This window comes from Rhinoraja longicauda, chromosome 14 (genome assembly GCF_053455715.1).
Source record: "Rhinoraja longicauda isolate Sanriku21f chromosome 14, sRhiLon1.1, whole genome shotgun sequence".
NCBI lineage: Eukaryota > Metazoa > Chordata > Chondrichthyes > Rajiformes > Arhynchobatidae > Rhinoraja > Rhinoraja longicauda.
The window spans coordinates 763,767-786,305 of record NC_135966.1 but is presented as its reverse complement, the minus strand read 5'-3'; the positions used below and the strand labels follow the sequence as shown (position 1 = coordinate 786,305).

The 22,539-nt window shown below is 45.9% G+C and overlaps 3 protein-coding genes across 5 annotated transcripts in view; 2 read left to right on the top strand and 1 right to left on the bottom strand.

Moving 5' to 3' along the window:
• The window catches only part of lars1b (leucyl-tRNA synthetase 1b), a 54,487-nt gene extending 51,538 nt beyond the window's left edge, over nt 1-2,949 (bottom strand). The window contains exons 1-2 of one of the 2 annotated variants that reach the window (XM_078411291.1): nt 2,900-2,949; nt 555-676 (exon numbers count right to left, since the gene is read on the bottom strand). In XM_078411291.1, the coding sequence (XP_078267417.1) occupies nt 555-676; nt 2,900-2,905 (128 nt within the window). In that variant the 5' untranslated portion in view covers nt 2,906-2,949. Of the gene's footprint in view, nt 1-554; nt 677-1,650; nt 1,711-2,899 lie in introns of those variants that run through there. The other variant, XM_078411290.1, reaches the window with a different exon arrangement.
• Nucleotides 2,950-3,207: 258 nt separating this feature from the next.
• nudcd2 (NudC domain containing 2) lies at nt 3,208-11,661 on the top strand. Its single transcript, XM_078411288.1, has 5 exons — nt 3,208-3,240; nt 5,886-6,077; nt 7,215-7,263; nt 7,802-7,953; nt 9,505-11,661. Exons 2-5 carry the CDS (start codon nt 5,889-5,891, stop codon nt 9,586-9,588), a joined length of 474 nt encoding a protein of 157 aa, XP_078267414.1. The 5' UTR covers nt 3,208-3,240; nt 5,886-5,888; the 3' UTR covers nt 9,589-11,661.
• A 1,920-nt stretch (nt 11,662-13,581) lies between these two features.
• On the top strand, nt 13,582-21,403 carry sra1 (steroid receptor RNA activator 1). Of its 2 annotated transcripts, none has more exons than XM_078411031.1 (5): nt 13,582-13,670; nt 15,341-15,469; nt 16,568-16,782; nt 18,323-18,431; nt 20,646-21,403. In XM_078411031.1, exons 1-5 carry the CDS (start codon nt 13,646-13,648, stop codon nt 20,822-20,824), a joined length of 657 nt encoding a protein of 218 aa, XP_078267157.1. In that variant the 5' UTR covers nt 13,582-13,645; the 3' UTR covers nt 20,825-21,403. The 2 variants fall into 2 exon arrangements, with proteins under 2 accessions (XP_078267157.1, XP_078267158.1); XM_078411032.1 differs by lacking the exon at nt 13,582-13,670 and adding an exon at nt 13,941-13,965.
• Nucleotides 21,404-22,539: the final 1,136 nt, after the last annotated feature.

The following is a 22,539-nucleotide window of genomic DNA, read 5'->3' as shown; positions in this document are numbered from 1 at the left end:
ACAATTACTTTTTAATCAGTAAAAAGCATAACTTGTGCTCTGTGACTTTGGCGTGTTAACATTGAACCCATATTTTGCCAAACGTGAAATATACACTTGAGAGCCTGCAGCGTTGTCTAAAAGACATACAGATACAAAGTACGAACAAAGTGCAACATCTAATGACTTAAGTGGCTTAACATAGAAGAGCATGTTGGTAAATTGAGCAGGATAAACTACTGTTACCAACATGGTAAACTGCAACCAAAGGATTCCTTTTTTTTCCTCTTGCTCATCCGAGAAAATTGACCTTTACCAATGTGCATTTCCACATTTAAATAACACATTTACATAACATATATTAATAAACTATTGAAACACCATAATAAAACAAATGTTGAGATTTAATCACGAGATCATTGAGATTTCATTAAGATTTAATAAAAGTACATCTTGTATAAAATACTTTTATGCTGTATGAATGACAAGTGATGATACAGATCTAACTAGCAGACATATTCTTCTATCAATCTGTATGCTTCTTGAACAGTCAAACATAATCAGTTTCAGCTTACCCACTCTCTGCACTCCCAGGTTCAGCAGCATCAATCTCAAACAATTTATCTTCATCCCATTTTTTCTGAATGTCCTTTTCAATTCTCTTCAGATAATCAACTTTAGCTGTTCCCTTGCGTTCCTGCGATGAAAATTTAAAAGCATTAAATGTTATGCTCACACTTCAGAAAATACTCTGGGTTGCCTGCAGTTTGCAAAAAAAAGTGCTATATCCGAGCATTCTTTCTTTGAAGCACCTCCCTCTGGAAGGCGACTCCAGACTTCAAAGTCTGCCACAGCCAGACATAAAAACTGCTTTTATTCCATGAGCTGTAGCTCTACTCATCAGCCAGAAGTCTGTAGCCTCCTTTTGCTCTGGTATTTTATTTCATTCTTCACATGTTTAAATTATGTTTTACTTTTAATTGTCTACTGTATGTCGTGTTGTTAATTGCGAGCAAAGCACCAAGGCAAATTCCTTGTATGTGTACATACTTGCCTAATAAAATTTATTCAATTCAATTCATGTAAACATTTGGAGGTATTCCTCCTAAGGTTTCAGACCTGCTTATTTTCTCCATCAGATCAGGTCTACTATTGGATCAATTAATTACGGACCTTCTCCCCCCATCAATAAGGCAGCCAATATCCACACCACCCTGGCCACCCTCTCATCTCGCTGCTACCATGGGGGGAGAAGGTACAGGAGCCTGAAAACCATGACCTCCAGGTTCAAGAACAGCTTCTTACCAGCAACCATCGTGCTCTTGAACGCTGCACAACACTAAACTACTATGGACCTTGTATAAGTGTTGCACTACGTATTTTGGCTTGCACTGTTATGGTCTTGTAACTTAGTATCACGTAGAATTTATTGCATTCATTATTGCATATTTGTCACTGTTGTATTAATGTTTCTGTAAAATATGCAACATGCAAGAATATCATTATTCTGCTCCCAGTCTACATGACAATGAAATGCTTGATCCTTGTTTACAGAATAACACATTAGCTGAATAAAGAGAACACCTAAAAAGCAATAATTAAGGGATTTAAAAAAAATGTTTGAGCAACATTTTGATTCAACGACGTTAGGGGCCTTTCATGTGTCCTGACCTGAAATTTCATCTGTCCATTCCCTCCACAGATGCTGCTTGATCTGCTCAGTTCCTCTAGCACTTTGTGTTTTGCTCAAGATCCTAGTATCTGCAGTTCCTTGTGTCTCTTGCATTAATAGTCCGGTTTCCTAATGTTACAGATTATTAATTTGTTATATTATCGTGCATTTGTATTAATCAGCCTATAAAGCTGCAGCAAGTAAGAGTTTTATTGTTCCATTGCTGTACATATGACAATAAACACAATGGAGATGCAATGATGGACAGACGAAGTTTCAGGTCAGGAGTCTCTTTCAGGATGATGCTTATTTCCCCCTCCCCCCAATCAGTCTGAAGAAGCCAAAACGTCACCTATCTCTTCTCTCCAGAGATGCTGCCTGTCTGGCTGAGTTACTCCAGCTTTTTGTGTCTATCTCCACAGATGCTGCCTGACCCAGAGTTGTTCCAGCACTCTGTGTTTTGACAATTAGTCACTCAGTGGGCGGCACAGTGGGTAGAACTGCTGCCTCACAGCACCGGAGACCCAGGTTCAATCCTGACCACGGGTGCTGTCTGTGTGGAGTTTGCAGGTTCTCCGTGACCGTGCGGGTTTACTCCTGGTGAGTTGGCTTCTGTAAATTGCCACTAGTGTGCAGGGAGTGGATGCAAAAGTAGGATAGCATAGAACTCGTGTGAACGGGGGTAGACACGCCGTGCTGGAGTAACTCAGCGGGTCAGGCAGCATCTGTGGAGAGAAGGAATGGGTGACGCTGGGTCAGGATCCCGCTTCAGACCTGAAACATCAACGAGTGGGAGAGTCCCGCTGAGTTAATCCAGCACTTTGTGTCTATCTTGGGGATAAAGGCGCAGCTGCAGTTCTTGGTTTCTACAAGGGACTGCCTGCGGAGAGTGTCGGAGTGAGCCAGTGGGTGTGAAGCTGCCGGAGTTGCTCCAGCACGGCGTGTGTGCCCGCCCACCATGTGCCAGAGTGTGGCAGAGTCTACGGCAGGAGAAGGCCCCCCCCCCCCTCCCCAGCGGGGGGGGCGACAACCGTGCAGGGGGGGCGACAACCGTGCAGGGAGCTGCAACTGGGGGCCCGGGGCCCAGGCCTAGACCTAGGCCGGCCGGCCGGCCGGCAGCTACCGCGGCCGCTGACTGTCACACCCGATCCTGCGCCCCTCACTCTCCCAAATGCCGCTCGGACATGCAGGGCCAGGGCCAGACCCAGGCCCGGTCGCGGTCCGGGTCCCTGAGGCGGCGGTACCCACCGTCATGGCGCCGACCCTCAGCACGACAGCACCGACCCGCCCGCAATGCGCCTGCGCCGATTCGGTGCATGCTGGGGGACGTAGTCCCAACCCTCCCTCCCTTCATCACGTGGGGGTGGGCGCCGTCCCGGTGCACCCTGGGAGCTGTAGTCCAAACACTGCCCCATCACGTGAGTCCGCTCGGCCGCGGTGCACTCTAGGAGCTGCAGTCCCATTCCCTGCCTCATCACGTTGGGGTGGGCGCAGTACCGGTGCACGCTGGGAGCTGTAGTCCTAATCCAGCCACGACCTTTACGCCTACAAATCCCAGAACCCACCGCTCCAACGGCGACGGCGCGTCGGTAAGCGCTTTATCCCTTCAATAATGGAATGAAATGAAATGTAATGAAACGCAGTGGAATAACTCGCACTGGGCTGGGATGCCGTGAGGTTGTAGTGTGAACTGTGAGGAAGATGCTATAAGGCTGCAGGGTGACTTGGACAGGTTGTGTGAGTGGGCGGATGCATGGCAGATGCAGTTTAATGTGGATAAGTGTGAGGTTATTCACTTTGGAAGTAAGAATAGGACGGCAGATTATTATCTGAATGGTGTCAAGTTAGGAAACGGGGACGTAAAACGTGATCTGGGTGTCCTAGTGCATCAGTCACTGAAAGGAAGCATGCAGGTACAGCAGGCAGTGAAGAAAGCCAATGGAATGTTGGCCTTCATAACAAGAGGAGTTGAGTATAGGAGCAAAGAGGTCCTTCTGCAGTTGTACCGGGCCCTGGTGAGACCGCACCTGGAGTACTGTGTGCAGTTTTGGTCTCCAAATTCGAGGAAGGATATTCTTGCTATTGAGGGCGTGCAGTGTAAGTTTACTAGGTTAATTCCCCGAATGGCGGGACTATCATATGTTGAAACACTGGAGCGACTAGGCTTGTATACACTGGAATTTAGACGGATGAGAGGAGATCTTATCGAAACGTATAAGATTATTAAGGGGTTGGACACGTTAGAGGCAGGAAACATGTTCCCAATGTTGGGGGAGTCCAGAACCAGGGGCCACAGTTTAATAATAAGGGGTAGGCCATTTAGAACTGAGATGAGGAAAAACTTTTTCAGTCAGAGAGTTGTGTATCTGTGGAATTCTCTGCCTCAGAAGGCAGTGGAGGCCAATTCTTTGAATGCATTCAAGAGAGAGCTAGATAGAGCACTTAAGGATAGTGGAGTCAGGGGGTATGGGGAGAAGGCAGGAACGGGGTACTGATTGAGAATGATCAGCCATGATCACATTGAATGGCGGTGCTGGCTCGAAGGGCCGAATGGCCTATTCCTACACCTATTGTCTATTGTGACAGGATGATTTAATGTTTCCTTCTTGAGAGGAGTGGGCTTCCTGTGTGGAAGATATGTATTTAGATCACAGGGACAGGCTCTTCGGCCCACAATGTCTGTGCTGAACATGTTCATAGGGGACAGGAGCAGAATTAGGCCATTCAACCCATCAAGTCTACTCCGCCATTCAACCATGGCTGATCTATCTCCCCCTCCCAACCCCATTCTCCTGCCTTCGCCCCACAACCCCTGACACCTAGACCTATGCAAAAACCTCTTCAACGCCACTCTGGTATAGTATCTGCCTCCACCACCACCCCTGGCAGTGTGTTCCAGGCACCTACCACCCTCTGTGTAAAAAAACATGCCTCCCACATATCCTTTAATCCTTTGCGACTCTCACCTAAAAGCTATCCCCTCTAGTATTTGACATTTGCACCTTGTGGGTCTACCCCTCTCATAACGTTACGTACGTCTACCAGGTCTCCATCATCCTCAGGCATTCAAGAGAAAACAATCCAAGTTTATCCAACCTCTCCTTGCAGCTAATCTAGGCAGCATTCTGGGTTTTTTTAAAGATTCAAAGTGCTGGAGTAACTCTGGGTCAAGCAGCATCTGTGGATAGATAATGTCTTGGAAATGTTATCTGTCCATTGCATCCAAAGATGCTGCTAGATTCATTAAGTTACTCCAACACTTTGTGTTTTGCTCAATAGATTTTACTAGTTCCTCTTTGTCATTGGTATTAGTTTATTAATGTTATGGGTACCAGGATACTGTGAAAAGCTTTTGTGTAGGAAAATAACTGCAGATGCTGGTACAAATCGAAGGTATCACCAAATGCTGGAGTAATGCAGCAGGTCAGGCAGCACCTTGGAGAGAGGGAATGGGTGACGTTTTTGGCTGCGTACTATCCAATCAAATTGATTGATTGATTGATTGAACAGTACAACATTGGAAACAGACTCTTTAACCCACCTTGTCTACGCCTACCATTGATCACCCATTCACACTAGCTACATATTATCCCATCCACTTTCACATCCACTCTTTACACACTGCGGGGCAATTCATATACAAATCAAATCTTAGAATCTTACAGCGTGGAAACAGGCCCTTCAGCCTAATCTGCCCACACTGGCCATCATGTCCCATCTACACTTAGTCTCACCTGCCCACGTTTGGCACTTATCCCTCGAAACCTGCTCTATCCATGTACCTGTCAATATATTTCTTAAAACATATCATATTGTGCAAGAAAATAACTGCAGATGCTGGTACAAATCGAAGGTATTTATTTCACAAAATGCTGGAATAATTCAGCGGGTCAGGCAGCATCTCAGGAGAGAAGGAATGGGTGATGTTTCGGGTCAAGACCCTTCTTCAGACTGAAGAAGACGTATATGTACAATCTAGCCATACAAATACAATCAAGCTATGCATTATCTTAACAATGTAGTTTGACTAGTACGGGTGTCTGGGGTTACGGGGAGAAGGCTTGGGAATGGGTTACGAGGGAAGGTGGATCAACCATGATTGAATGGCGGAGTAGACTTGATGGGTCGAATGGCCTAATTCTACTATCACTTATGATCTTATGGTATAGTGATGTTCCAATAACAATTAGAATTTTACAGTGCAAAAAACTTTTGGATGTACATTTATTTTTAGGTCATGTCAGTTAATTTTGAAGAAAGAAGTGGGATAGTGCCCAGCAAGACCCCATGGGGCGAATGGTATCAAACGATGGAAGATGTCTTTATCGATGTCCGGGTCCCACTTGGAACCTCTGCAAAAGACATTAAGTGTAACCTGGGCAGTAAAGAGATCACCTTGTCTGTCACGGGAACTGTCATACTGAAGGTAAATGGATCTCTTAACGTTTATGTTTATAACACTGACAAATCAACACTTTTATTTGCATTTGAAATTATAACCTATTTGCTTTTTTATTGTGATATGAACTTGTCTGCATCATGCTCGTCTATTAATAAACCTGCCATTTCATCTCCTTAGTTTGGTTTGTTATTGGCACGTGTATGAGAGTATAGTGAAGAATTTTGTTTGCCTGCTATCCAGTCAAAGAAAAGACTACACATGATCACCCGCCTGGGCAGCTTACAGCCCAGTAACTTCAGGCAGCCCCGGCAATCCCCCTCTCTCTCCATCCCTCCACCACCCAAGTCGCACCAGCTTCTCGTTTTCACCCAACAAACAGCTAACAATGGCCTTTCCTTTATCATCGTTACTTTTTGCACATCTTTCATTCATTGTTCTTTATCTCTCCACATCATCGCCTATATCTCTCCTTTCCCTTCTCCCTAACCAGTCTGAAGAAGGGTCTCGGCCCGAAACGTCACCCACACCTTCTCTCTAGAGATGCTGCCTGTCCCGCTGAGTTACTCCAGCATTTTGTGTCTATCTTCGGTTTAAACCAGCATCTGCGGTTCCTTACCACACATATGATTACAATCAAGCTGTCCACAGTGTACAGATTGCAATTGGGTGGTGATTCAACTGTGTGGCTTGTGAGAATTAAAACATTCAAACAATTTTAAATCTTCATTACAATACTAAAGAAAAAAATATTTCCATGTATTTTTTCCAATGATTATGTTATGTGCACTGTTTTTTCCAGATGCTCTTATCTCCAAACACTGCTTTTAATCTATCATTTTATGTTGGCTGCATTCATTACTGATGAGTTGTGTTTGGAACTGAAGCCCTGAGCTCTGATCAGTTTTACACTTGATGATAAATGAAAACCAAACTGGACATGATTATTTGTACAACTTAGATAAATTACATGTTACTCACATGAAACAGATAGTTTGAGCAAACTATACCACTTACTGCTCTGGCATGGAAACTGCACGGATTGCTAATATTTGCATGCAAATAATTTATTTGCATTGAGGGAAGAACAGGAGGTTGTTTATTGTAAACGAGATCCTGCCTTTATGCAGCATACTGGATAACAAGTGCATCTTACTTTTCCAGGGTAAACTTTATGGCTCCACTATAGCAGATGAAGGAACCTGGACATTAGGTAGGCAATCACTCCAGGATTTAATCTTCAACAGTAATCTTTTATGTTCACAAAAAACAGTAAAAATCATGTGTATATAATCATGGGAGGAATAGATCGGGTAGACACACAGCGTCTCTTGCCCAGAGTAGGTGAATCGAGGACCAGAGGACATAGGTTTATGGTGAAGGGGAAAAGATTTAATAGGAATCTGAAGGGTAACTTTTTCACACAAAGGGTGGTGTGTGTATGGAACAAGCTGCCAGAGGAGGTAGTTGAGGCTGGGACTATTGGAACATTTAAGAAACTGTTAGACGGGTACATGAATAGGACAGGTTTAGAGGGATATGGACCAAACGCAGGAAGGTGGGACTAGTATGGCTGGGACACGTTGGCCGGTGTGGGCAAGTTGGGCTGAAGGGCCCGTTTCCATGCTGTATCACTCTATGACTCTATAAGAACATGTCCTGTCTTTAAATAAATAAAATGAAAGTTAAAAATGTAATTTGAAGAAAACTCTTATTGTTTTGCATCTCAAACACCATTTGCTCCATGGTAGAGGATAATAAACAGGTGTCCATTGTGCTGACGAAGAGTAATCGGGAAGCTGGCAACTGTTGGCCTTCACTACTGGAAGGGCAGTATAACACTGACCCATTGGTGCAGGACGAGATGCAGAAGAAGCTGACACTGGAGAGGTTCCAGCGAGAGGTGAGCAACTGGACTGGCAACTTCCTGCCTGCTTGTGGGGAGGAAACAATAGATATCATCACATTTGTCATCAAAAGGCTATTGTCTAGATTCTTAAAGCATAATGCAAAAATGTAAAATTGTTATGTGGAATTCTCTGCCTCAGAAGGCAGTGGAGGCCAATTCTCTGAATGCATTCAAGAGAGAGCTAGATAGAGCTCTTAAGGATAGCGGAGTCAGGGGGTATGGGGAGAAGGGAGGAACGGGGTACTGATTGAGAATGATCAGCCATGATCACATTGAATGGCGGTGATGGCTCGAAGGGCCGAATGGCCTACTCCTGCACCTATTGTCTATTGTCTATTAGCTTGCTCTCCATGTTCAGTACCTACAAAGCTTTTGACAGTATATGTTCAGTTCAGTTTAGTTTATTGTCGCGGGACAGTGAAAAGCTTTTGTTGCGTGCTAACCAGTCAGCGGAAAGACAATACATTCAAGATTCAAGATTCAAGATAGCTTTATTTGTCATCCAATATTGGACGAAATTCAGTCACCCACAGTCCAACAATAAAAGCATTAAATAGGCATTAAAATTACACAACCCCAAAAAACCCAAAAACACAGTCCAACAATAAAAGCATTAAATAGGCATTAAAATTACACAACCCCAAAAACACACAAAAAAATAAACATCCATCAAAGAAACATCCATCACAGTGAGTCTCCTCCAGTCCTCTCCTCACTGTGATGGAAGGCCACAATGTCTTTCCCTTCTCCTGCCGTCTTCTCGCGCGGTCAGGTTGTTGTGGTTGCAGGCCGCGCTGGACGGTCCGCAGCGGCCGGAGCATAAGGCGAGTCCCAGCCGCTCCCGCAGCCTCCGAAGACGGCCGGCTCCGCCGATGATAAGTCCGATTACATGATTACAATCGAGCCATTTACAGTGTATAGGTTCAAGATAAGGGAATAACGTTTAGTGCAAGGTAAAGCCAGCAAAGTCCGATCAAGGATAGTCCGAGGGTCACCAATGAGGTAGATAGTAGTTCAGCACTGCTCTCTGGTTGTGGTAGGATGCTTCAGTTGCCTGATAACAGCTGGGAAGAAACTGTCCATGAATCTGGAGGTGTGCGTTTTCACACTTCTGTACCTCTTGCCCGATGGGAGAGGGGAGAAGAGGGAGTGACCAGGGTGAGACGCGTCCTTGGGTGGAGCTGTTCTCAAACTAAGCTGTGATGTATCTGTCTGAAGAAGGGTCTCGACCCAAAAGTCACCCATTCCCTCTCTCCTAGAAGCTGTCTGACCTGCTGAGTTACTCCAGCATTTTGTGATGCATCCTGTTAAAATGCTTTCTATGTGTATAAGCAAAACAAATAGTGTAACCTGTAGTTTTGGTTTTATATTGCTTCTTTTGATCATCTTCCTGTTGTGTAATTTGAAATTCCCTAGCTGGCTGCAGCTTCAGATGTACTTTGGGTTGACATTGCAAGCTATGACCAGTCTTGCTATAAAAGCACTAAGATTGGTTTAAGGTATAAAATGAATCATTCAAAGCTAACTCACTTTCTTCCTCCACAGCACCCTGGCTTTGACTTTAGCGGGGCTGACATTTCTGGAAACTACGGCGGTGGAGGTCCAGATTTCTCAAATCTGGGCAAGTGAAGACAACTCGAATGTGAAGGGTGCGGTTGACTTATTTCTGTGGACTCTAAGCGGAGCAATGCCCAATGCCCAATGCCAGGTGGTTGAAGTGTCTGAAGCAATTAATGGCCCAGAACCTGCGGAGATAACGATGATTTCAAGCTGTTGTCCATGCAGAAACACAACCGTGATTTGTAACAGATGTGCAGCAGGTTAGGGTTAGGGCTGATTTGTGCTGCTCTGTCACCAACCTCGGGTCATCACGCTTCCACAGAGTTTTAAAACATTGCTGGATTTGTGCTGTAAATACAAATTTCTAAATGCCCAAGTAAGTTAAAGCTGCAGCATAAAGAATTTATCAATGGGTTCATTAATAGACCTGATATTTCATTCAACCTCGATAGTTGAGAAAAGGCTTCCCACTCTTCTTTCACCTGTGTGGATAGTAAATTGTCCTGAAAGTTTTAAAATAACAAGGCTTTTTTTAAACTCCTTTTACCTCCTATTCCATGTCTAATTTAGCTTCTCATTGACTTATTTTCATCGCCTGTGATTTGCTTTGATCTTGGTCTTTATCCTTTCCCTGGGATCCTTAAAGGATTAATCTGCACAAAAATGATCGAACCAAAATCAGAGCCAAACACAAGTGCTGGAGGGACTGATCGGGTCAGGCAGTATCTGTGGAGGGAATGGAAGGACAAACTGTCAGGTTGGGACCCTTCTTCAGAACTGACGTTAGAGTTTTTTGTTTTGAGAGGGTTCTGTGTTCAACAACAAAACTATCAGAAAATAATGGGGGAATCTTGTACGATTTAGCCAACTAACAATAGATTCTAGTTCCCATTGTGTGGGGAAGGCCGAGTGAACATGGTCAAATCTGTAGAATTCCCTGCCTCAGAAGGCAGTGGAGGCCAATTCTCTGAATGCATTCAAGAGAGAGCTAGATAGAGCTCTTAAGGATAGCAGAGTCAGGGGGTATGGGGAGAAGGCAGGAACGGGGTACTGATTGAGAATGATCAGCCATGATCATATTGAATGGCGGTGCTGGCTCGAAGGGCCGAATGGCCTACTCCTGCACCTATTGTCTATTCCTTCACTGAGCCATTTGTCTGAATATAGCCGTGAAAGAGGGGGGATAGGCAGCCACAATCGACCCCCCCCCCCCCCCCACCCATCAGCCAAACCTGTTTCTGTCTGACTACATTTCATTGTTTGGAATTAATTGTCCCAATAATGTCACCTCATCTCACTTGTATTTCCAGCATTTTGTGATTTTACAAAATTAATTGAAGTCTAAAGGTAATGTAAAATTCCAACAAGGGAAATGTAAAATTCCAACATAAATTGTAGAAACATAGAAAATAGGTGCAGGAGTAGGCCATTCGGCCCTTCGAGCCAGCACCTCCATTCAACATGATCATGGGTCATCATCCAAAATCAGTACCCCGTTCCTGCTTTCCCCTATATTCCTTGATTCCGTTAGCCCTAAGAGCGATATCTTACTCTCTCTTGAAAACATCCAGTGAATTGGCCTCCACTGCCTTCTGTGGCAGAGAATTCCACAGATTCACAACTCTTTGGGTGAATAGATTTTTCCTCATCTCAGTCCTAAATGGCCGATCCCTTATCCTTAAACTGTGATTCCTGGTTCTGGACTCCCCCAACATAGGGAACATGTTTCCTGCATCTAGCCTGTCCAATCCCTTAAGAATTTTATATGTTTATATAAGATCCCCTCACATCCTTCTAAACTACAGTGAATACAAGCACAGTCGACCCATTCTTTCATCATTGGTCAGTCCTGCCATCCCGGGAATTAACCCAGTGAACCTACGCTGCACTCCCTCAATTAGCAAGAATGTCCTTTCTCAAATTAAGAGACCAAAACTGCACATAATACTCCAGGTGCGGTCTCACCTGGGCCCTGTACAACTGCAGTAGCACCTCCTTGCTCCAAAACTCAGATTCACTCGCAATGAAGGCCAATATGCCTTTTGCTTTCTTCACTGCCTGCTGCTGACTGTGAGAGACCCCTATCCAGCAAATTCTGGACCACAAGATACATGAACATTAAAATGTATTTTATTGTTTAAAAAATAAATGTTTTACAGAAATGTTTGTATGCATTTGGTTTCTTAGCTGTATGATAGGATTGCAGATAGCAGTGCAGGGAATGGATGGTACAGATGGTGCCTGGGCACCATGGGGAAGGGACGGTCCAACATGGTGTCGAACTTCTGGAGAGAGGCAGGAGCTGCACTAATGCAGTTAGGTGGTTGGGTGGAAACATTCATTGAAACAACACTGCATCAAAAGGTTGGATAATGAGAAAGGTAACAGCCCCAGCAATGCGGTGCACTATTGTTGGGTGATGTGTCTCTATGTTCTCCAGCAAAGTGCTGGAGAAACTCAGCGGGTCAGGCAACATCTGGGGGGAACGGACAATGTTTCGGGTTGAGACCCTTCAGACCCTTCTTCACACATGGTCTTATTCAGCGAGAGTTGGGTTACTAGGAGTTGGGACCTTGGGCAGATCAAACATGGTCCTACTCAATGGGAGACAGACACAAAAAGCTGGAGTAACTCAGTGGGACAGGCAGCATCTCCGGAGAGAAGGAATGGGTGACGTTTCAGGTCAAGTCAAGTCAAGTCAAGTCAAGTCAATTTATTTGTATAGCACATTTAAAAACAACCCACGTTGACCAAAGTGCTGCACATCTGACTAGGAAAAAAAAGAAACATACAGTGGCAGGCAGCCAAACACAACGGCGCGGCCATCTTGAACAAAATGTTAATTCAATCACCCACAGTCCAACAATAAAAGCACTAAACAGGCACCCAAATTACCCAACCCCAAAAACCCCCCAAAACACAGTCCAACAATAAATGCATTAAATAGGCACTCAAACCACCCAACCCCAAAAACACACAAAAAAGAAACATCCATCAAAGAAACATCCATCACAGTGAGTCTCCTCCAGTCCTCTCTCTCCTCACTGTGATGGAAGGCCACAATGTCTTTCCCTTCTCCCGCTGTGCCTCGCCCGCAGTCAGGTTGTTGTGGTTGCAGGCCGCACCGGACGGTCCACATCGGGCCAAGCCCAAGGCGCGTCGCGTCGCAGCCGCTCCCGCAGCCTCCGAAGACGGCCGGCTCCGCCGATGATAAGTCCGATCCGGGGCGGGCGAACACGCTGCCGCTGCTGGAGCTCCCGATGTCGGCATCCACGCGGCCCGAGCCTAAGGCGAGTCGCAGCTGCTCCCGCAGCCTCCGAAGACGGCCGGCTCCGGTGGTGGTAAGTCCGATCCGCGGGCTCCGCGAACCAGAGCCCCGGAGGCCGACAGCTCCAGGAGTTGGGCCGATGGTAGGCCGCAGCAGGAACGGAGACACGGCCCAGAAAACAAAGGTCGGGTCTCCGTTCTGAAGGGACATCTATTTACAGTGTTAGTTTCCCCCTCCCCCCCACATACACACATAGTACACAAACACAAAAACACCACATCACAACTACAATTAAGACCCAAAAAAAACAACAAAAACACAAAGACAAATGGACCGCAGGTGAGCGGCAGCTGCTAGGGCAGTGCCGCCATTTTGAGGTCGAGACCCTCCTTCAGACGCTGCCTGACCCGCTGAGTTACTCCAGCACTTTGTGTCTAGCTTTGGTTTTAAACAACATCTTGCAGTTCCTTCATGCAGACCTACTCAAAGGGAGTTGGGAACTTGTGCAGATGAGATTTGTTACAACTCAACGGGACCTTGGGAAGAGCAGACATGGTCCTACTGAAGGGCAGAGTTGTGCTTAAGGGATGCGGTGAAGCGGGAGAATGGAGTTGGGAGGGAGAGATGGATCAGCCATGGTTGAATGGTGGAGGAGGCTTGATGGGCCGAATGGCGCAGGAGGTGCGATGACGACGCCCCACCGGCGGTGGGAGGAGCGGCGCTGTTGCAGCCGGCGCGGCAACAGGCGGCCAATCAGGCGGCGCCGCGGCGCGCTGTGACGTCACGCGCGGCCGGACGTGACGTCGTGACGCCAGAGGCCGGATCCGGTGAAGCGGTGGCAGTGGGAGAGAGAGAGAGATGTCGGACATGTTCGTCAGAGCCGGTGAGGGACAGAGACCCACACACACACACACACACACACGGGGACACAGACCCCCCCCCCCCACACACGGGGACACAGACCCCCCCCCACACACAGGGACACAGACCCCCATACATGGGAGAGAGAGATGTCAGACATGTTCGTCAGAGCCGGTGAGGGACACACGCCCCCCCACACACACACACACACGGGGACACAGACCCCCCCACACACAGGGACACAGACCCCCCCCACACACAGGGACACAGACCCCATACATGGGAGAGAGAGATGTCAGACATGTTCGTCAGAGCCGGTGAGGGACACACGCCCCCCCACACACACACACACACACGGGGACACAGACCCCCCCCCCCCACACACACACACACACACACAAGGGGGAGAGATGTCCAACATGTTCGTAAAAGCGGGTGAGGGGCAGGGACAGACACACATGGAGACACACACCCCCACACAGGGGAAACATAGAATATAGGTGCAGGAGTAGGCCATTCGGCCCTTCGAGCCTGCACCGCCATTCAATATGATCATGGCTGATCATCCAGCTCGGTATCCTGTACCTGCCTTCTCTCCATACCCCCTGATCCCTTTAGCCACAAGGGCCACATCTAACTCCCTCTTAAATATAGCAATGAACTGGCCTCAACTACCTTCTGTGGCAGAGAATTCCACAGACTCACCACTCTCTGTGTGAAGAAATGTTTTCTCATCTCGGTCCTAAAAGACTTCCCCCTTATCCTTAAACTGTGACCCCTTGTTCTGGACTTCCCCAACATCGGGAACAATCTTCCCGCATCTAGCCTCTCCAACCCCTTAAGAATTTTATATGTTTCTATAAGATCACCCCTCGGTCTTCTAAATTCCAGCGAGTACAAGCCTAGTCTGTCCAGTCTTTCTTCATATGAAAGAGAGGGAGAGAGAGATGTCTGACAAGTTCGTCAAAGCGGGTGAGGGGCAGGGACACAGACCCACACACACACACTGTCCAACCTGTTCGTCAAAACCGGTGAGGGGCAGGCACGAGGACACACACGGACACAGACACTGAGACACACACGGACACACAGACAGAGACACGGAGACATGGAGAGAGCGACAGAGACAGAGAGTCACAGAGACACGGAGAAATAGACATAGAGACACAGACACAGCAACACAGAGACATTGCCACAGCAACAGACACAGCAACACAGAGATAGCAACACTGGCACAGAGATACAGACATACAGGGACACAGTTCTTAAATGTCGGGTTTCAAAGAATGTGATTAATATTTCTCATTTGCGTTAAATTATGGAGAAAGAATTAAAGAATCGGAAAAGAAACAAGCCTGAGCATTTATACAAATATTCATAACTTTTTTGCTGTATATTTCAGTGTTAGAATAGTTCTCTTCAGTTGTTTCAAGTATTTTTGACATTACTCATGGCTTGCCTGCTTAACTCCGGGCATTCAAAATGTGTAGGAAGGAATCTTTGCACTGAAGATGGACACGGAGTCCTCTAGTTTCCAGTGTCGTGTGACGAACTGTGATGTTGCTTTGTTATCAGGGAACCAGGATAGACGCAGAGTGTGCTCTAGTTTGCAGCGTTGTGTGTCTCACTCTCCTGCGTTGTGTGTCTGACTGTGACGCCGTGTGTCTAACTGTGACGTTGCTTTGTCATCAGGGAACCAGGACCGAGGCTGGAATGACCCTCCCCAGTTGTCGTACGGTTTGCAGACTCGAGCACAGGTTGGTCAAAGGAAACCGCTCCTCACCAAGAGAGTGGCACCACCTCAGCTGGAAGCACCTAAAGGTGAGCACCCATCACCAGGTGACACTTGCTGCTAAAGAGTTGGAGCAAGTAGGAAACTACTGTTTCTGTTACAAGTCTCTTACAGTCGCACTGAATTGTGATCACCCTTTGTTCTATCCATTAATTATGATTCCCTGTTTAAATCTGTTTCCTGGGTTCTAAAAAAAATTACATTTTAATTCAGATCATAAACCTTTACCAGAACTATATTGCCAGGTGTTTTCAGTGTAAATGTACCTTTAATTTTTAGCGAATATCTATCTACCTTTAACTGCAATTCCCATACACCTCACTGCTGTAAGTAGCAGAGTGATCATGCAATGTCTGTACTGACCTTTAGTCTCCCATTGCGAGATACACAACAGTAAGTTCATAACTTTTAAAATGTTCCCTTTGTCATGTGAGAGCAAGTGTCTGTTCTCTGCTCTGTGTTTCTTTTGAAAAGTAGAACATGGACCAGTACAGCACAGGAACAGGCCCTTCTGCCCGCAATGTTCCTGCCGAACACATTGCCAAGTTAAACACAGTTGTGTTTTCGCCAGGTGAAGGACAGCATGACGAGCTATCCTCTGGCAGATTAATTTAAGAATATTACTTCAGAGAACAATCCAGCCCCTCCACAGACTGAGATTATTGTGATGGAGAACGGCCTGTTCATTAGATGTCAGTGGAATGGTTCCGTTTAGTTTAGAGATACAATGCAGAAACATGCCCTTTGGCCCACCGAGTCCGCACCGACCAGCAATCACTGCACATTAACACTATCCTGCACACCCTCGGGCCAATTTACAATTATGCCAGGCCATTAACACTATCCTGCACACACTTGGGCCAATTTACAATTATGTCAGGCCATTAACCTACAAACCTGCACGTCTTTGGAGTGTGGGAGGAAACCGGAGATCCCGGAGAAAACCTACGCAGGTCACGGGGAGAACGTACAAACTCCGTATGGACAGCACCCATAGTCAGGATCGAACCCACGGGGAGAACGTACAAACTCCGTACAGACAGCACCCGTACTTGGGTCCTGGAACCCGAGTCTCCGGTGGTTATTAAATAATGGCAGGCTACTAAAACATTGTATTGTTCCTGCAGTTTGTGGACCAGCTGGAATTCCTCCTGCATTAACACCGCCTGGCAGTTCCACAGCCAGTAAGAGTAGGCTGGCACCTCCACCCAAACTTTCCAGTGTGTCTCTCCCATGCAAACCTGCGCTCAGCACTGCGGCCGCTGATGATTGCGACATAAAGGTGGAAGAGGTTTTAGCTCCACTGAATAAATTGCTGGGGGCTTGCAGGACGTCAGTGAAGGTAAGCAGGCATTACTTTGAAGCATGTTGGAACACGAGCAGGCTATGTGTTCTGCAATACCATCAAACCCTCACTTGCATGTGCTCCAGTCAAGCCATGCTCTACGTGAGTCCAATCAAGCCGGAATGGACATCGGGAGAGTGGACTCTTATAAGTACCTGGGTGTTTACCTTAATAATAAACTTGACTGGACCGAAAATATCAATGCACTGTACAAAAAGGGCCAGAGCAGATGTTACCTGCTGAGGAGACTCAGGTCCTTAGGAGTGTAGGGGGCACTCCTAAGGACCTTCTACAACACTGGTTGCATCAGCCATTTTTTATGGAGTGGTCTGCTGGAGCAGCAGCATCTCAGCAGCGGAGGGGAAGAGACTTGACAAGCTGATCAGGAAGGCCAGCTCTGTCCTGGGCTGCCCCCTCGACTCAGTGCAGGTGGTGGGAGAGAGGAGGATGATGGCAAAACTAACATGGCTGCTGGACAACGACTCCCACCCCATGCAGGACACTGTCACTGCACTGAGTAGCTCCTTCAGTGACAGACTCCTTCACCCCAAGTGCGTGAAGGAGAGATATAGGAGGTCCTTCCTTCCCGCTGCTGTGAGACTGCATAACCGGGACTGCTCCCAGCAGACGCGTCAACAGACCAGTTAACAGTAACAGTAAAAAAGTAACAGTAACAGTAAAAAAAAAAACAGTAAATGATGACAATTATCCCTATCTTTTATTTATAATAAATGATCTCTTGCTATCCACTTTGCCGCTGTAACACTGCAAATTTCCCCGGTGGGGGACAAATAAAGGAATATATATATATAATATATATAAGTACAACAGGTAGTGTAAAGAGAAAAATCATTTAGATGGTGTGAAGGGTCATGAGTGTTTACATAGAACAGTACAGCACCGGTCTGAAGAAGAGTCTTGACTCAAAACGTTACCCATTCCTCTCCTGAGATGCTGCCTGTCCCGCTGAGTTACTCCAGCATTTTGTGTCTACCTTCGATTTAAACCAGCATCTGCAGTTTTTTTTCCTGGAAAAAATAGGAGATGGAGTGATAACCCAACATATTCTGAGCAAGAGGAACGACTGTTTCAGGGATCAATGCCCTTTTACATTTTCAAGAATGAACCAAAACACTGAGAATAAGTTGACTGTCTATAATGGACAATGATGGATCGCAACAAAAGTGTTCACTTTAAATCAACAAAGCCAACATTTTACATTTCTGTTTTAGAACAATCGTTTGATAGCCTGCTGATACGTTATCACAATATTATGGATCCTCGGTTTAGTTTAGGGATACAGTGCGGAAACAGGCCTTGCCGCCCACTGAGTCCGTGCCGACCATCGACCACCTAGTGCACTCATACTATCCTACACACTAGGGAGTGAACCTGCAAACCTGTGTGGCCTGCAGGAGGAAACCGGTGCACCCGGAGAAAACCCACGCAGGGAGAACCTAAGGACTCAGAAATCTTTTAATAAGTGACTAGAGCAGGTGATAATTGATCGTTTTATTTTTTTACATTTTCTGTCTAGAAACAAGTTTGTGATAATATTGGCAGACGTCTAATAATGCTGCAAGACATGTGGCAGAATGGGAAGCTGTCTGTATCAGTGCAAAGGAGGATGCTGCAGCTTGCACAAGGTAATCCAGTTATTGTGTCTTGGGCCTTACAATATGATCTTTAATAAAGTGTATGTTTGATGCTGCTCTGTAATTGTATATTTGGCTTCTACAAGTAGAAGTGACCTGTAATTCAGTGTGTAAATGAACACTTTGCTTAACTCAATGTTGCTCTGAGGTTTTTAATATATCAGGGCCAGTTTAGTTTACTTTAGAGATACAGCACAGAAACAGGCCCTTCGGCCCACCGGGTCTGCACTGACCAGCGATCCCCACACGCTAACACTATCCTAAACACACTAGGGACAATTTACATTTACACCAAGCCAATAAACCTACATACCTGCACGTCTTAGGAGTGTGGGAGGAAACCGAAGATCTCAGAGAAAACCCATGCGGTCACGGAGAGAACGTACAAGCACCCGTAGTCGGGATCGAACCAGGGTCTCCGGCGCTGCAAGCGAAGTAAGGCAGCAACTATACCGCTGTGCCACCCTTCTGACTGTCTATCCCATCTATGCCTCCCCTAATTGTATACACTTTTATCAAAGCAATAAAGCTTACAGCTGGTATGCCTGGATGATCCACTGGTTACTCACCAGGCCTGAGCCTGCTTAGCCTCTAAGATTAGAGGAGATCGGACATTTTCAAGCTAATGTACCCAGTTGTCACTACTGCAGATCCTCTTGCATCCAACAGTTCTGCATTCTCAATAGTAAGGTCTTGCATGTTTAATTGCTGTGATATGGGTAGTTCTAAGCAAGCCTGACCTACAAACAAATCAGCTAAATAATAATAATAACAATAATATATTCCTTCATTCGTCCCACACCGGGGAAATTTACAGTGTTACAGCAGCAAAGTGGATCTTTGATTCACTAACTTAGTTGATCAACTAACTGAAGCCCTTGGCATATTTCTCCATCAAAATCAGTGAATGTTTCTGACATTCAGCAGCATTGAAATTATTAAACGTAAAAATCTTCTGGCCTTCGGTCATGAGAAATGAATGGACTTTTTTTACACCGTGTGCTTCTTTCAAATATTCCATTTATTTATTCATTCATCCTTTTTGACGCAAGTCCCAATTTTAATCAACTGATTTACTTTCTGAATTGAAAAACCTAAGTGTGCATTTCCATGGTTGACTTCATAGGTGGTGGTGTGAATTAAAAAGTTGGACGATAATGTTGTATCTTTACAAAGTACTGGTGTGCAGATCTGGTTACGACATTATGGGAAGGATGTGATTGCACTGGAGAAAGAACAGAGGAGATTCACAGGGACATTGGATGGATTGGAGGGCTTTAGGTCTGGGGAGAGATTGGATAGGCTGGGCTTACTTTTCCAGGAGAGATTGGATAGGCTGGGCTTGTTTTTCCAGGAGAGATTGGATAGGCTGGGCTTACTTTTCCAGGAGAGATTGGATAGGCTGGGCTTGCTTTTCCAGGAGAGATTGGATAGGCTGGGCTTGCTTTTCCAGGAGAGATTGGATAGGCTGGGCTTGCTTTTCCAGGAGTAAAGGAGACTAAGGGGTGACCTGACGGAAATAAGAGGCATAGATAGGATAATCAAAATCTCTTTTCTGGGTTAGTATTTTGTACAGAGCGGATGAATTCAGTTCAACTGAAATATCATGGAAATACAACCATGAAATGTTGGAGCCAGGCAGTGTGTGTACACGGAGAAACAGAGTTAAGGTTTGAGGCCCAAAATCTTTCAACAAGTTCACTCTCTCTTTCCACAGATGCTGCCTGCTTTGTGGTTTGAGCATTTTCAGTTTTCACTGTTGAAGTAATATTGAACTCTTCAATTACAACGTTGACTTGAATATTTTATGAGTTAGAAGTATGGCACAAGAAACTGCAGATGCTGGCATCTTGAACAAAACACAATATGCTGGAGGAACTTGGCGGGCCAGGCAGCATCTGCGGTGGGAAATGAACAGACGGTGTTTTGGGTGGGGTCCTTTTGCAAACCCGAAACGTCTTTCTGTCCATTTGGTCCAGTAGAAGTATAACTTGTATTGTCCAGGGGTCTGTAAACCAAACACTACAAACTAATACAGACACAAAATGCTGGAGTAACTCAGGGGACAGGCAGCATCTCTGGAGAGAAGCTCAAGCTAATGTTATCTTGTAAGTTCAACTTGTTTGAAGTCAGTTGTGACTGATGGCTGAAGTCTGCGTTAACCCTTACCTTGTAGACCATGTGCCAACAGTGTTTGTCTTACAGCAATGGCGAGCTGCCAGTGGGATGCTGCTGATGACCTCCACAGATCTCTGATGGTTGACCACGTGAATGAGGTGGGACAGTGGATGGTGGGAGTGAAACGGCTCATTGCTGAAACCAAAAACCTGCCACATGACCTGACTGCTGGTGCTGACCTGGGGGAGACGGAGTCAGTGAACTGAGACGTTGAACCTGTCTGCAGTGATACGGGGAACAAGAGGATCGAGAATCCGGCCGGGGAACAAAGTGATAAGAGCGTGATTGCAATAATCGATAGAATGCTGGTTTCTGGTGTCTGCGGTGAACAGGAATGAAAGCTTGTGTTTGGGCTACACACTCTCTCAAGGCTTGTCCAGCTTCACAGGCACTTTAATGTGCGGGTGACGAACCTGGCTTCTCCAGCCTCCGGTGGCTGGGAGAGCTACAGTTGCCGGGCTCTCTGCAGCTGTTTGGTTTGGAAGGCAAGCACACGTACATACTTTACCTCTCATCTGCCACCACTCTCCAGCCTCCGGTGGCTGGGAGAGCTACAGTTGCCGGGCTGTCTGCAGCTGCTTGGTGTGGAAAGCAAGCACACGTACATACTTTACCTTTCATCTGCCACCACTCTCGTTGCCTCAAGCACCCCGTGGACGTTCAGATTTCACCCACATCTATTGAAGTGGACTTGCTGTGTAAATTTTACCGCATGTGATTTTATAAACTCTGTCCGCCTGCTATGATTTTATTTTTTGAAAACATTATTAAATCTTCATGGTGAAGGGTCAGCTTGAAATATCTCTGGCTTTGCTCAATGTCTTTCAGTTTGTCCAGCAACCTCATGTTGGGACACGTTCACATTTATTAGGAATGTACCGTATACTTATGAAGAATGCTCGAGTATTAATATTCTTTAGTCAGAAGGTGGCGAATCTGTGGAATTCAATGCCACAAACGGCTGTGGAGGCCGTCAATGGATATATTTAAGGCAGAGATAGTACAGGTGTCTGGGGTTATGGGGGCAAGGCAGGAGAATGGGGTTGAGAGGGAACGATACATTAAACATGATTGAATGGCAGAGTATACGTGATGGGCCAAATGGCCTAATTCTGCTCTGATCGCTTATGATGGTCCATGATGAAAGTTCCACATCGTGACAAAGTTCAGACTGCACATTACTTTGTGGGAAAGTTATCTTTAATAAGTGCAATTATTGTGCTTTTCCATTTCTACCTTAAATATGGTCTCCCCAGATATTTATCCCGTAATCATGAAATTGCATTGTATTCCTTTCCCCACGGGAGTTTCTTATTCTGATAGTTGGATCCACAAGGTGCCTGTCAGTACTGTGGTGCTGGCTCAAAGGCCACAAGGCCTCCTCCTGCACCTACTTTATATGTGTACTGACAAACTGATATCTGTTCCAACAAGCCAATCGTATTATTCTGGACCATGATTGTAGGTAATCTGTTCCCTTAACTGTAGCCCACATCTTCAGTCCTTGCCAAGAAAGATAATGCTCTTTTTCAAGTAATTGTCTTGGGGCTAACGGAATCAAGGGGTGTGGGGAAAAAGCAGGAACGGGGTACTGATTGTGGATGATCAGCCTTGATCATATTGAATGGCGGTGCTGGCTCGAAGGGCCGAATGGCCGACTCCTGCACCTATATTTCTAAGTTCTATGTCTGTTATAGAGTCATAAAACTATAGAACGGAAACAGGCCCTTCGGCCCACCTTGTGTACACCGACCAAATCGTCATACTGCAATTGGCCTCTAAAGCCTTCTTATTGAGAACCTGTCCAAGTGTTCTTTAACAAGTGTTGTCATTCTATCTGCTTCGATAGCTTCCTCTGTGAGGTTGTTCCAGATACTGACTACCATGGGAGAGATTAAGATGAACTTTTTCCAATTGCTCT

What these genes read in the sequence shown, in the direction of transcription:
- sra1 (XM_078411031.1), top strand. Translation starts at nt 13,646, where the DNA reads ATGTCGGACATGTTCGTCAGAGCCG. An exon ending in TCAGCTGGAAGCACCTAAAG is followed by an intron (nt 15,470 to 16,567) that starts GTGAGCACCCAT and finishes TTGTTCCTGCAG; the next exon opens with TTTGTGGACCAGCTGGAATT. An exon ending in CTTGCAGGACGTCAGTGAAG is followed by an intron (nt 16,783 to 18,322) that starts GTAAGCAGGCAT and finishes TTTTCTGTCTAG; the next exon opens with AAACAAGTTTGTGATAATAT.
- nudcd2 (XM_078411288.1), top strand. Translation starts at nt 5,889, where the DNA reads ATGTCAGTTAATTTTGAAGAAAGAAGTGGGATAGTGCCCAGCAAGACC. An exon ending in CGGGAACTGTCATACTGAAG is followed by an intron (nt 6,078 to 7,214) that starts GTAAATGGATCT and finishes TTACTTTTCCAG; the next exon opens with GGTAAACTTTATGGCTCCAC. An exon ending in TGAAGGAACCTGGACATTAG is followed by an intron (nt 7,264 to 7,801) that starts GTAGGCAATCAC and finishes GCTCCATGGTAG; the next exon opens with AGGATAATAAACAGGTGTCC.